The 14,358-nt window shown below is 35.2% G+C and overlaps 1 protein-coding gene across 3 annotated transcripts in view; it reads left to right on the top strand.

The window, feature by feature from the left end:
• CDKAL1 (CDK5 regulatory subunit associated protein 1 like 1) overlaps nt 1–14,358 on the top strand; it is a 659,509-nt gene that overhangs the window by 484,449 nt on the left and 160,702 nt on the right. For all 3 annotated transcript variants that reach the window (XM_032650160.1, XM_032650162.1, XM_032650163.1), the window contains one exon: nt 5,651–5,831. In XM_032650160.1, the coding sequence (XP_032506051.1) occupies nt 5,651–5,831 (181 nt within the window). The remainder of the gene's footprint in view (nt 1–5,650; nt 5,832–14,358) is intronic.

Genomic DNA, 14,358 nt, shown 5'->3' with positions numbered 1-14,358 from the left:
TACTAATATATAAAAATACAATTGATTTTTTTAACTTTTTACTTTATATTGGAGTATAGTTGATTAACAGTGTTTTGATAGTTTCAGGTGTACAGCAAAGTGATTCAGTTATACATATACCTGTATCTGTTCTTTTTCAAATTCTTTTCCCATTTAGGTTGTTACATAATATTGAGCATAGTCACCTGTGCTATACAGTAGAAAATACAGTTGATTTTTATATGTTGATCCTTAGCTTTAGTGAACTCATTTATTCTAGTAGATTCCTTAGATTTTCTATGTGTGAGGTTATGTCACTTGCAAAAAAAAAAAAAAAAAGGCTTTTTCCTTTTCAATCTATATGCTTTCATTTCTTTCTCTTGCTTTTCTGCACTGATTATAATGTTCTACTCCACTAATATTTTGAAGAAGTGAGAACAGAATTCTCTGCCTTGTTACTATTCTTAATGGAAAAGCATTTAGTCTTTCACCAATAAATATGATAATAGCTGTAGATCCTTTACTAGATTGCAGTAGTTTCCTTCTGTTCTTTCTTTGCTGAGAGTTTTTATCATGAATGGGTGCTGGACTTGTAAACTGAGTTTTCTACATGTACTAATATCACCATGGGGTTTTTATCCTTTATTCTTTTCATGTGGCTTATTGCATTAATTGATATTTGCACATCATACCAACCCTTGCATTTCTGAGATTAAAAACATGGTCATGATATACAATACTTTTTATGTGTTTTGAGGCTCACTTTGCTTATCTTCTGTTAAGAATTTTTGTCTCTGAGTTCATGAACGTTATTGGTCTGGAATTATTTCCATCTCTTTCTCTGGTTTTCATACAGGCTACTGTTGCTGGACTTGTAAAATGAGTTTATCATCTATTTTTGAAACAGTCTCTGGGAATTCCGTGGCAGTCCATGGTTAGGACTCGGGTCTCTCACTGCCAGGTCCCCAGGTTCGATCCATGGTTGGGGAACTAAGATCCCGAAGCAAGCTTCATGGCTAAAAAAAAAAAAAAAAGGAAAGAAATAGTCTGTGTAGAATTAGTTTTATTCTCTCTTAAATGTGAAGTCATCTGGGCCTGCATGCCTCCATTGTTTTGTGTTGTTTTCTTTGGTGACAGTATTTTGAATTACAAATTCAATTTTTGTAATAGATAAAAGGCTATGCAGATTTTCTGCTTCTTCAGTTTTTATAATTTATGCCTTTCCAAAAATTTTCCTGTTTCATCTAAGTTTTTAATTTATTGTCTTAAAATTGCTTACAATATACCCTTAGTATCCTTTTAATGTTGATAACAACTGTAGTGCTGTCCCCTCCTTCATGCCTGAAGTCGGTCATTTGTGTCTTCTCTTTTCTTCTCAGTCTACTAGTAGTTTAGTAATTTTATTAATTATTTTTAAAGGTGCACCTTACTTTTTTTGTTTTTTCTCTATTTTCTATTTTATTGACTTCTTCTTTTGCCTTTATTATTTCCTTTATTTTACTTTGGGTTTGATTTGCTCCTGTTTTAAAACTTCTTAAGGTGGAAGCTTAGATTATTGTTTACCTCTTTCTAACACGGACATTTAAATCTATAAATTTCTTTCTAAGCACTGCTTTAGCTGCATCCCATATATTTAGATATGGTATATTTTTATTTTCATTCCGTTCAAGATACTTTTTATTCCCTTTCTACTTCCAATTTAGCTTCCATGAAATTGTGGAGTAGTTGTCCTGGAATTAATCTCTATAGGACTAAAAAATGTTTCTTTTAATCATGTGTTTTGTTTATGCCTAATAATTTTAATAGGTCTGATCCTTTTTCTGATCATTTTCACCGCTTTCTTTTGAGGCAGATAGTGTGTGTGTTAGTCTCACTTTTTTCACATGTGGAATTTGAAGCTCATAAGTTATTGATCTAAAGAATGAAATTAGAATCATCCTTTTTATATTTTTGCCAGTGAAACACCAAACTGCAAGTGAAAGTCTTCAGGTGTATTAAAGTACAACATTTTTTGTAGTATTTCAAGTACAGTATGGCGTGTATATATGTATGTATTTTTAGTCAAGGTGAATAATTAAGTATTTTAAAATATTTGGGGCTTTCTTAAATGCTGGTCCTAGTGCCAGCAAATAGGTTGTACTCTACTTACATGTCCCTGATCGATTTTCATAACTAATCATACACCTCAATTCATATGCATAATTGGAAACTTTCTCATTAATTCCATTCCCAAGTTATTTAATGAACTCTTTTTTCAAGTAAATAGCAAGTATAAGTCAGAAAAAAATGGGTCAAAACTTCTCATATTTAAGCTAATTGGACATTTTCATTTTCATCATTCCTTCAGAATTAATACTATGAAAATGTAAATATAGAAGGTCTTTTAAATCTTAAAAAGACATAATACCTAGTAATTATATTTATTAGACTCACAGCTTCAATAAATTTGTGGAAATGATCATTTTTTAAAATTTTACGGGTTCGTGCCCCAGTCCGGGAAGAGCCCACATGCCGCAGAGCGGCTAGACCCGTGAGCCATGGCCGCTGAGCCTGCGCGTCCGGAGTCTGTGCTCCACAACGGGAGAGGCGTGAGAGGCCCGCGTACCGCGAAAAAAAAACCAAAAAAATTTAGTAATTTGAAAATTCATACTGTCTCAAAAAACAGCATTTACTCACAATTGGCATATTAAATATTTGGATTAATATTCTATTTTACACCCCTTAAAATTTCCTTATAGCCACTTAAATCATATGCATGCAATTAGTTTAGAATTTGGTCCACTTCAAACATTTTTGATTTTTCTTATGAACTGAAGAGGATATTGACTAATAAGCAAATTAGCAGTGTAAATATGAGATATTTTATTTGGTTCACCTAAGGAGCCCAATTATTTTGAAGAACCTAAGTAGCATGATTTGCATATACAAAATCAATGTAGAGATGAGCTTCAATATTAAAGTGTAGTCTCTACTTTGAAAACATTTTTTGGGTAATCAGTTTATATTCTTATATACTTTGAAATTTAAACTGCTTTTACTTTTAAATACTAACTTAGGTCTTTCACGAATTCATAGTGTCCTATCCCCACCTCTGTTATTGGTCACCTTTTTGTGTAGATTATCAAATATATTTATACATTGAACATCCCCTTCCTTAACATTTATGATGACTACTGTAAAGGTTTGTCTTTTCTTTTTCGCTACAGACTTTAAGGCCAAAGTAAGCAGGTGTTACATAATACTGAACTCAACTACATTGGATCAAGAAGGATGTGGGGTGGGCGGGGGGAGGATCAGTAAGGTACTTTCCTTTGGGAATACCCCATAATCTAGTGCCAAGTTCATTCCAATTCATAGCCTGGAACAATAACCTGTTGTCTTTGTCGCTGCAGTGTTTCACAGGCAATTTCTCAGATTTTTTTTTTTTTCCCCTAATTTCTTAGGAGAGATGGTCTCTTCTCTGTCACTTCTGCTGTGATCCATTACTTTTATTTTTAGGTGTGGATTTCTTTTGTTCAGAAATAGTTGTAAGTCAGCTGTAAAAAGTTGCTAATTGAAGTTATTAACATAATTCTATTTCACATGCTTTAGTTAGTCTAGAAAATAGTCTTTTAATTTACCATTTACTGTAAAAGTATATTTTTTATGGTTTTCAACAATAATTTTGATAATTATCCTTAAAAGAGAAAAAAAAATTTTATAACATGATAACAATTTTTTAAATAATTTTTTTCCAAATATACTGTTGGATTTTTCTGTATGTATATTGTCTCATTTTCTATTTAGCATCAGATAGAAAAGTTCCAGACCTTGGAACTTCCCTTACTAATTAAAGTTCAGACAAGTTAATAGCTGGGTGAGAGTAAGCAGAAATCAAGAAAGAAATATTTTTTAAAATAAATTTGTCATTCTTTCACACAGAATATTGTAGCATACTTATGGAGAAACTCAATGGCCAAAGAGGAATGACTTCCAAGATGCTAACATACGGACCTATTGAAAAACAAATGGAGCTTGTTACCCAGTCACTCTCACGAAAAGCTTTTAGTGCTTTATTCTTAAGTATTAAAGGGCAGCAAGAGTCACTATTTATTACGGCAGGTCTTAGTCATGAATGAAAGGGACCAAATCCAAGAACCCAGAGGAAATAGATACAGTTATAGTGAGCAAAGGAAAGATTGTGGATAAACTGTAATTGGTATCCTCAAAGAGTTAAGAAAAGATGTTGCATCTCTAAAAAACAGTAAGCTGTGAAAAGGAAAACTGGAAAATGAGAAAGAGCTCTTAGAAATTTAAAATATGATAAACAATTAATTTTTTCAGTAGAAGCATTGGAAGATAAACTGAAGTGAATCTTTCAGAAAACGTAACAAAAGCACACGATGGAAAATAATAGTGGAGCAGCTTAGAGGGTCAATCCTGTAGTTTCAACATTCCAAGGAGAGGAGTTGCAGAGAGAGAAAAATGATTTTAAAAATAGCATAAAATTAGACCTATAGACCATGAGTCTCCAGATTGTACCCTGTACAAATATTTCAATACTTAATCCAAGACCTACTATCATGAAATTTAAAAACATTGAAAAAAATTAGTAGCCTAAAAGCTTTCAAAAAGATAGTGGGGCACTTGTAAAGAAGTTTGTGTCAGAGTGGATCTGGACATCTCATCTCAACCTTGCCAACTTAAAAAAAAAAAAAAAGGGAACAATACAAAATTCTGATGGGTAATACTTTTCATTTTGGAGGGCTATGCACCCCACACTATCAGTCAGTTGTGTGTGGATTAAGACATGTTCAGAGATGCTAAAACAATAACAACAAAATTTCCCTGCCACTCTTTTTGATGAAGCTTCTGAAAGAATGCTCCAGCAGAATTAAGGAGAATAGAATAGTCAAGAATTAGGAAGACATAGGATCCAGAAAAAAAAAGGGGGGGGGGGGATTGAAAAGAAAACCAAGGAACCACATTCAAGGATGACAGCTGGTTCATCATGAAAGCAACACATACTTGAAGAAAGTTAGGAGTGGCATTTCCAGAGAGAAAAATGGAACTGGTAAATTATATAGTACACTGAGAGTTTAGAAAGTAGTATTGGTTTTTGATAGAACTGATGGATCTTCTGGAAAACATTTACATAGGTATATAGAATATTAAGCAATTTTTTTTAAAAAAGGAGGCAATTATTAACTCTAGGAAAAATTAAATATGGCAAAAGAAAACTTATTGATAGTATACCAGTTGGCTGTGAAAGTGAACAATATCTCAGCATTTATACCAATGGAAATACTATTAACACTATTAATTTAACTAAAAATTGAGCAGTGATTATGTTGGAAGGGGAGGGATAGGGTAGTTTAAAGAGCTGAATCCTCATTGAAGTCTGCAAATATTGCCTAATAGTCAATAAGTCTAGAAATAGAATAAGCATCGATATTAAAATATAGAAGGATGAAGAAACATCTGAAATTTTTTTAAATGGGTATTTCCTGAGGATGATAGGGGGCCGTGTTTTCCATAAACTTTTAATATTTAGGGCATTTTAAAACTGTTTGCAAATGTCCCTTTCCTAAAAATTTAATTTTAAAGGAATAGTGGTATTTAAAATGTCAAGGAAGTAGAATAATTATGGACTGTAGTCAACTTTGTACATTTTTGTTTTATTATTTTCTAGAGTTCCTGGAATAACTATTGCTACAGACATTATCTGTGGTTTTCCTGGAGAAACAGACCAAGATTTTCAAGAAACAGTGAAACTTGTTGAAGAGTACAAATTTCCAAGTCTCTTTATTAACCAATTTTACCCAAGACCAGGAACTCCCGCTGCAAAAATGGAGCAAGTTCCAGCGCAAGTGGTAAGATACTTTTCTTGTAAGGTATTATATTTAGCCAACAGCTATAAAAATGCAGCTGTGTTGCCTGCCTTAACACAACTAGCTCATGGTATAACCAACCCTTAAGTTACGAAATACGGAATGTTTGTTCCCAGTTGGGGTCAGGGGCAGGGAGACCTTGGTACATTAAATGACCTTAGGTAACTATAATACTACCTTTTTTTTTTCTCTTGACGAGTGAGGTTCAGATGACATGGGGAGAATTTTTTAAACTAATATCTAGTACTAACTGTTTATAGGGTAAAGCCTTGGGTCTTTCACAATAAGGCAAAACTTAAATATTTGTGAGCAAAGGAGGCTTCCCTGCTTCTTAAGAGATGCTTTTCATAATTTGTTACTTTCTGAGGGTCCCCTGGTTTTCCTACTTTTCCATGGGATAGATATGATGCTGTCTGTCTGTTTCGGATGTGTGTTGCTTTCACAGTGAACCTCAATTTAATTTCCTCCTTACATGTTCATAGACATATTAGAATAAGATGACCTAAAATAAATGTGAAAAAGTTTGAGAGCCAGTAAAGGCAAACTGTTTCCCAGAATGCACCAGAAATTAATGACCTCAAACAAGCAGTTAGTTTCTAGATTCATTGGCCCAAGATGAAAAAATGTTAGTAAGCCTTAAGAGGAAGTAGAATTTTTTTCACGGAAAATTTTCTGCTTTGTTTCTGATTACCAAAACAAATTGTGTGCTACCATTAATTTTTCATAAACATAAAAAGAAATCAAATGAGCTAATTACTTTTTATATCTAAATTACAATTTTTATTGACGTATAATTTGCGTTCAGCAAAATTACCTCTTTCCAGCATATAGTTCTTTGAATTTTGATGAAAGCATTCACTAGTGTAACTGGTCCCACAATGAAGATACAGAATGGTTCCATCAGGCCCCCCTGCCAAACTCCCTTTTACTTTTTTTGTAGTTGTCTACTCTCTCCATCCCCAGCTCCTTAACAACTACTGTTCTATTGTCCTTATAGTCTAATTCATTCTTTTTTAAACTTCTTTAATAAAAAAAGTTTTTAAACTTCAAAATACCTGCAGAAAAGTGTACAGCTGTATGTTTTCATAAAGTGAATACTTCCATGTAACCCTCAGTCTGATCAAGAAATAGGACATTAGCAGTACCCCAGAGGTCCCCATCATGCCTTTCTCTTTACTATCCTCTCCTATTTCCCAACAGAAACCACTATCCCTCATTCTGACATATTAGTTTGACCTGTTTTTAAACTTCATATAAACGAAAGAATTCATCAGTGTTTGAACATTGGGTTTTTCAATTTAATATTGTGTTGGTGAGAGTAGTCTGTTTTTGCTATTAGCTGTATCTCATTCATTTTCTTTGCTATATAGTATTCCATTATGCAAATCACAATTTGTCCATCCTAATGTGAAAGAAGAATTGGGTCTTTTCAACATTCCATTGTTAGTATTGCAACTAATACAGCCGTCAGCTTTCCTGCTTGTATCTTTTATTTGACTCGTGTATGTAAACATTTCTGCTGGGTGTTTAGCTAGGAGTGTAATTGCTGGATCATAGGAAATACAATTACTCTGCTCTACTAGATGCTGCCCAATAGTCTTCCCAACTAGTTGAATTTAGAGTTCCAGCAACAGTATATCTAAAAATGCTAGTGACTCTGTATTCTTGCCAGCAGTTGGCAGTGTGTTTTTATTAGTAACCATTCTGATGGGAATGTAATGTAATGTTTTTTTTAGGGGGGGGCTATGTTGGGTCTTTGTTGCCACACATGGGCTTTCTCTAGTTGGGGCGAGCGGGACCTACTCTTCGTTGTGGTGCGTGTGCTTCTCATTGCAGTGGTTTCTCTTGTTGCGGAGCATGGGCTCTAGGCACGTGGGCTTCAGTCGTTGTGGCACAAGGGCTCAGTAGTTGTGGTGCACGGGCTTAGTTGCTCCGCGGCATGTGGGATCTTCCCAGACCAGGGATTGAACCCGTGTCCCCTGCATAGGCAGGCGGATTCTTAACCACTGCGCCACCAGGGAAATCCTGTAATGTAATCTAATTGTGGTTTTTATATCTCCCTGTCAACTATTGATACTGAATACCTTTTATATGTTTATTGGAGATTTGGATACACTTTTTCATGAAGTGCCTGTTCACACCTTTGCCTCTTTATCTCTTGGCTTACCTGTCTTGTTTGTTTCCTCCCCCGTTCCTTCCTCTGATTTATAGGAATTATTTGTGTTTTCTGAATAGAAGTCCATTGTTGGTCATGGTAATCTAAGTACCTTCCATTCTATAACCAGTCTTTACACTCTTTTAATGGTGCCTTTTGAAGAGCATTCTTAATTTTATGTAGAATTTATCAATATTTTTCTTCTTGTTTTAGTGTTTTTTTGGGTCCTGTTTAAGATTACCTTTCCCACATTGTCATGAAGATACCCTCCCTGCACAAGGTACTCTTAGATTTTATGATTTTGCCTTTTACTTTTAGATCTTTAATCCAGCTGGAATTTATTTTTGTTTAGATTATGAGGTACGGAGGTCAAGACTTTTTTAAAAATATAAGGGTATCCATTTGAGTCATCACCACTTATGGAATACCTCATCCTTTACCCACTGCTCTGCCTGGTCACCTTTATCATAAATCAACTGTCTCTACACGTGGGTCTGTTCTGGAACACTATTCTGTTCCTTTGGTCTGTTGATTTCTCCCCAAAATCACAAAGTTAATTACTGTAGCTTTGTAATAAGTCTTGATATTGGCAGTGTAAGTATTCCAAATGTTTTTTCCTTGAAAATTGTCCTGACTATTCTTGATCCTTTGACTTTCTAAATTTGTCAACTTCCACCAAAAAATCCTGCTGGAATTTTAATTGATATTGTATTGATTCTATAGATCATTTGGGGGGAAATTGACATTGTAATAATATCAAGTTTTTCATCTTTGAATAAAATATAGCTCTTAGTTATTTTAATCTTCTTTAATTTCTCTCAATAATGATAGTCTTCTGTATACAAGCCTTGCATATCATTTATTATTTTTATCCATATGTGTGTATTCCCTTGATATTATTAATCATTTTTAATTGTTACTACTATTTAGAAATAGAATTGATTTTAACATATTTACCTTTCACCCATCAACTTTGCTGAATTTATTTATTCTAATAGTTTTTCTGTAGGATTTTTTTTTCTTCCAGTTCTTCTGCGTATACAGTTGTATTATCTGAGGATAGTTGCAGTTTTACTTCTTCCTTTTCAATCCTCGTAACTTTTCTTTCTTATTGTATTGCCTGGAACTTCCAGTACACTACTGAATAAAATTGGGTAGTTTTCTCTTCTTTCCTAACTCAAGAGTGGAGTTTACAGAATTTCACCATTCAGTGTAAAAGTTAACTGTAGTTTGGGGATTAGGGAAGTCCCTTTCTAAGTCCTAATTTACCGTGTGTGTGTGTGTGTGTGTGTGTGTGTGTGTGCGTGCGTAAATTAGGTAAATTATGTGTGTGCGCATGCACGCTTTAATCATGAATAGAATTAAACTTTTATCACTTTCTTTTCATCTATTGAAATAATCATATGGTTTGTGGTGTTAAGTCTGTTAATATTGTGAATTCTACTGAATGGCTTTTGAATATTTAAATCAACCTTGCATTCCTGGGATAAACTTCTCTTGGTCATGATGTATTATTTTTGATATATTATTTCAGTCAGTTTGCTCAAATTTTGTGAAGAATTTTTACATCTTTGTTCACGGAAAATTTTGATCTGTAGTTTTCTGGTAATGTCTTCTTAATTTTGGTTTCAGAGTAATGTTGGCCTCATAAAATGAGTTGGGAAGTATTCCTTCCTCTACATTTTGCTGGAAGAGTTTGTATAGTATTTCTATTATTTTCCCTTAAATATACCTAGAATTACCTAATGTATTAAGTGTAATTGTAAGATGGCCCCAGAAACTCCCTCATCCCTTCCCCTCTCATTAGGGTACATACTCTGCGTAATCCCTGGGACTGTTAATTTGATATTTGCTCTACCCTTTGGTTTCTTGGTTCTGCCCTCTGAGTCATTTTTCCTTGTTCATGAAAGCAGTTTCTCAAAAACGTTGTGGCTCTTCCCTGTATTTCACTGGAGTTTATTCCGTTAGACAAAAATCACATCAACAGATCTTTATGATATGATGCCTTCTCTACCTTAGCCCCCTGCTGAGAACTTTTCTTTGTATTTTTCCTCCTTGGAATTCCTGGAGCTTCTTTACTCTGCCCTGACCTCTTTCATCAGCTTTGGAAAATGTCAGCCATTCTCTCTCCAGGTATTTCTTTTGCTCCATTCTCTCTTTCTCTTCTCTTCTAGAGTTTCAGTTATACATGTTATGATATCCAATGTCTAATTTATCCTTTTCTATATTTTTCCTTCTTTGTTCTCTTTCTGTTTCTGGATGTTCTCTCCTCACCTCTTTTCTAGTTTCTTGCTATTCACAGTAGTGAACAGCAAGGTGAACAGCAACAGTGGCATGTGTGGTCCCTAGAGAAGCAGCACTGCTGTCCACCCGTGGGGCTGCTGGAAATGCAGGCTCTCAGGCCCCACCCCATCCCAGACCTTCTCAGTCATTCTTCGTCTCCACATGATTTGTCTGTACATTAAAATTTATGAAGTGCTATTCTAGTTTACTAATCCTTTATTCATCTGTTTTTAATCTGCCATCAAACCCATAAATGGAATTTCTCATTTTAATTTTTTTACTTCTAGAATTACAATTTGATTCTTTTTTTTATAGATTCCAGTGTTCTAGTGAAGTTCCCCATACTTTCCTCTATATTTTTTGAACATATTTAATCGGTTACCTTAAAGCCCATACTGAATTCTCCAATATCTGGATCTAATGTTGGTTTGTTTGTATTGTTTTTTTCTTGATTTTGATCATTTGTCTTCTCTTCCCATATACCTGATCATTTTTATTATATGACTACCATCGTTTATTTTTTTAAAAAAACAACTATAGGGTCTAGACTGTAATGTATCTTCCTCTTGGAGTATTTAATTTTGCTTCTGCTAGACTCCAAGATAAGGACTGATTATTTGAATTGATCTGAGATTGATTTTTCAAACTATTTTTCAGCCTTTCTGAGGATTGGGTTATTTCTGGCTTGCCCTTACTTTTTGAAGGCAGGCAGGGGTGTGTTGGTTTTTAACACCTGACATTCAGCAGGAAGGGTTCTGATTTATAGCTTTTTCTGATTTCCATAGTGTAAATACTTCCACTCTTGCCACTTTCAAATCACCAATGTGATATCACTGAACAGCACATGAAATTGGGAAGAGATGCACATGATCAACTCTGGTGAGCTGGTAAAAAGCCTGAGCCGACATACCACCCTAGTGGAGCTCTTCAGGATCTCAGCTGAAATCCTGTGCTGGTTAGCAGGGCCTTTTCTTACGGCAGGTCTTCCACTCTGATTTTTGTCTCTGCAGGATCATGAGAATGCTTCGGGCTCTGCATGGTTTCTCGGCCTCTTAGCTTTTACCTGGCTGCTCAGTCTCCCAGTCACTGCTTACAAATTAATAAATACCCAAAAGGGAAAAGTAGATCCAAACGTTGAGCTTCTCTCCAGAATCTTAGTTCCTCAGGTTCTCACTGCGTTGGTAGTTTTTTGATGTTCAAACTGTATATATTATAAATTTTATTCACCTTTTCTATTTGTTCTTGGCAAGATCATTGGTCTGATACAAGCTGGTTTGCCTTAGCCAGAAGCAGAACTCATTGCATAAGATCAGCTTTCAGATGCTTTTTATTTTGCTCTTTTATCTTTTAAACATAGCCCCTTAGCATCTTCCTTACATTTTTTTTAGCTTCTGTCACCCAATCCTGGCATAGCAGAACCATTTTTTCTTTTTTAGACTTTATATTTTAGAGCAGTTTTAGGTTCATAGCAAAATTGAGTAGAAAGTACATGGAGTTCCCATATACTCTGCCACACACACATACAACTTCCCCTGATATCAACATCCCACACCAGAGTGTGGTACATTGGTAACATCAGTGAACCTGCATTGGGACATCATTATCACCCAAAGTCGGTAGTTTACATTTCAGTCTACATTCTTTACATTTGTGGAAATGTGTAAACATGTATCTACCATTATAGTATCGTACAGAATAGTTTCCCTTCTCTAAAATTTCTTTGTGCTCTACCTGTTCATCCCTCCCCTACCCCCCAACACCTGGGAACCACTGATTATTTTTACTGTATTCATAATTTTGCCGTTTCCCGAATGTCAGATAGTTGGAATCCTAGAGTGTTGTATCCTTTTCAGATTGGCTTATTTCACTTAGTAATGTGCATTTAAGGTTTCTCTATGTCTTTCTATGGTTTGATAGCTCATTTCATTTTAAAACAACAGAACTTTATTGTCTAACAGTTCTGAATACTGAAGTCCAGAGGCAGGCTTCCTCTGGACCACGTAGGAAAATCCTTCCTTGCGTCTTCCTAGCTTGGGGTGGTTTGCTGCTAATCTTTTTCCTTTGCTTGTAGCTGCCTTCATTGTCGCATGGTATCCCTGTGTGTGTCTGTCTTCACGTGGCTATTTCTTGTAAGGACCCCAGCCATATTAGATTAGGGACCCGCCCTATTCCTCATCTCAACTCATTACATCTGCAGTGACCCTCTTTCCAAATAAGGCTGCATTTTGAGATTATGGGGGTTAGGACTTCAACATATCTTTTATGGCGGGAGATAGCAACTCAATCCACACACTTCTCTAAATTTCTGTAATTATGCTCTAGGTAAAAACTAGCCTGGAAGAGTTTCATCTTTATAAAATTTAGAATCTTAAATAAAAGGAATTAAGTATTAATGATGAAACTCTTTGATGACCTGCCGTCAAAGAGAGGATATATCATGTGCATTGAATCTCCCTGGTTTTCCTAAATTTATCAAAAATTAACAACTCTCTACCCTAAGGTAGGTACTTTATGAAACTGCTTAGCAACTGGACGTCACTAAAACACTGCTACAAAATAGATATCCATTCTTTCTTACCTAATTTGTTTCCCATTTCCTTGCCTAAAAAATCAACAATGAAGATGGGCTCTAACCCCTTACTGGAAGAAGACCACAATATCAGTTACTTTCAAACAACACTTTTTATTCTGTCTTTAGAGCTCCTCTTAGTGAAAATGTATTGTTTTCTTAGGTATATTTTATTTCCACTAAAATCAACCCCCCCCAAATGTTCTCCGATAAATGACATGAATAATTTCAGTATACTTTTCCCTTTCCCATAACTACGTTTACATGAATCCTAGTATTAATGTAAGTAAGTCCCAATGCTTTTCATGCTTTATAGTAGAGCTCTGATAAATGAACTATATTTTGTGTATTTTTTAATCCTTTAAATCATCAAATGGATAAAAGCACCATACAGTTGAGTTTTGCATTTGCATAGGTGGGAGGGGCAGATTTTTTGCCAATCCTTTATTGCCTGCTGAAAAAAAGTGTAACCCTCTTAAATTGATAATGAAAATAACTTAGGCAATGTATTTTCATGATCGGGATAGACTAAAATTTTTTTCTTAGCTTTTGAAAGCTTATTAATTTATAAGATTTAATAGTGGAATCACTTAAGCTAATTGGGAGTGACCTTAGACTTTTAGATGAAAGGTCAAATTTGCATGTTTACATTTTCTATTTCATTGAGTCTTCCTTGAGTAGTCTTCATTAATCTTAAGTAATTCTATTAGTATTTTAAAATTATGGCTGAGGTTCTTAGTCTGCCTAGAAAAGGTAACTTAAGTTTAAAAAGTCATTTGATTCTTAGCTATCAATTCCAGACTTTGTTTTTAGAAAATTTTGATGAAAAATAATGAAGTTGTAATGAAATCTTTATTTTAAGAGGCCTATGACTTGAAAAAATAATTTTTAGGTGATGAGAGTAGCTTTGGAATTTTCATATTGGTTTAAAATGTTAAACTGTGATATTAAATCCACCTGCTTGCTTGTCTTACATCTTGGAACTAAGATAACGTCTTTAGATATATATTAGCACAAAAGAATCATAACTCACGTACCTGCAGTTTCGAGAACATTTACCCTAGGAATAACGAGGCCACAGTAGATGCTTCCTGCCTCAGCTCTGAGGAGTGTGGGTGCATGTTTCTGAGGCACCTGGAGGGCCATCCTTGAGATTGATCCAGGCAGCTTTGCTGAAACTGTCCCCAGTAGATTTCTCTGTGAGGGAGTGAATTTTTGCTGGAGGTATTCAAACCAAGGCCAGATGACCGCTTGGAATAGATGTTGAATAAGAAATGTTCTTGGGCTTCCCTGATGGTGCAGTGGTTGAGAGTCCGCCTGCCGATGCAGGGGACACGGTTTCGTGCCCCGGTCCAGGAAGATCCCACATGCCGCGGAGCGGCTGGGCCCGTGAGCCATGGCCACTGAGCCTGCGTGTCCGGAGCCTGTGCTCCACAGTGGGAGAGGCCACAACGGTGAGAGGCCCGCGTACCACAAAAAAAAAAAAAAAAGGTTCTTAAATC

Source organism: Phocoena sinus, chromosome 11 (genome assembly GCF_008692025.1).
Source record: "Phocoena sinus isolate mPhoSin1 chromosome 11, mPhoSin1.pri, whole genome shotgun sequence".
Lineage (NCBI taxonomy): Eukaryota > Metazoa > Chordata > Mammalia > Artiodactyla > Phocoenidae > Phocoena > Phocoena sinus.
Note: the sequence above shows the minus strand (reverse complement) of the source record. Positions and strands in the feature narration are given on the sequence as shown.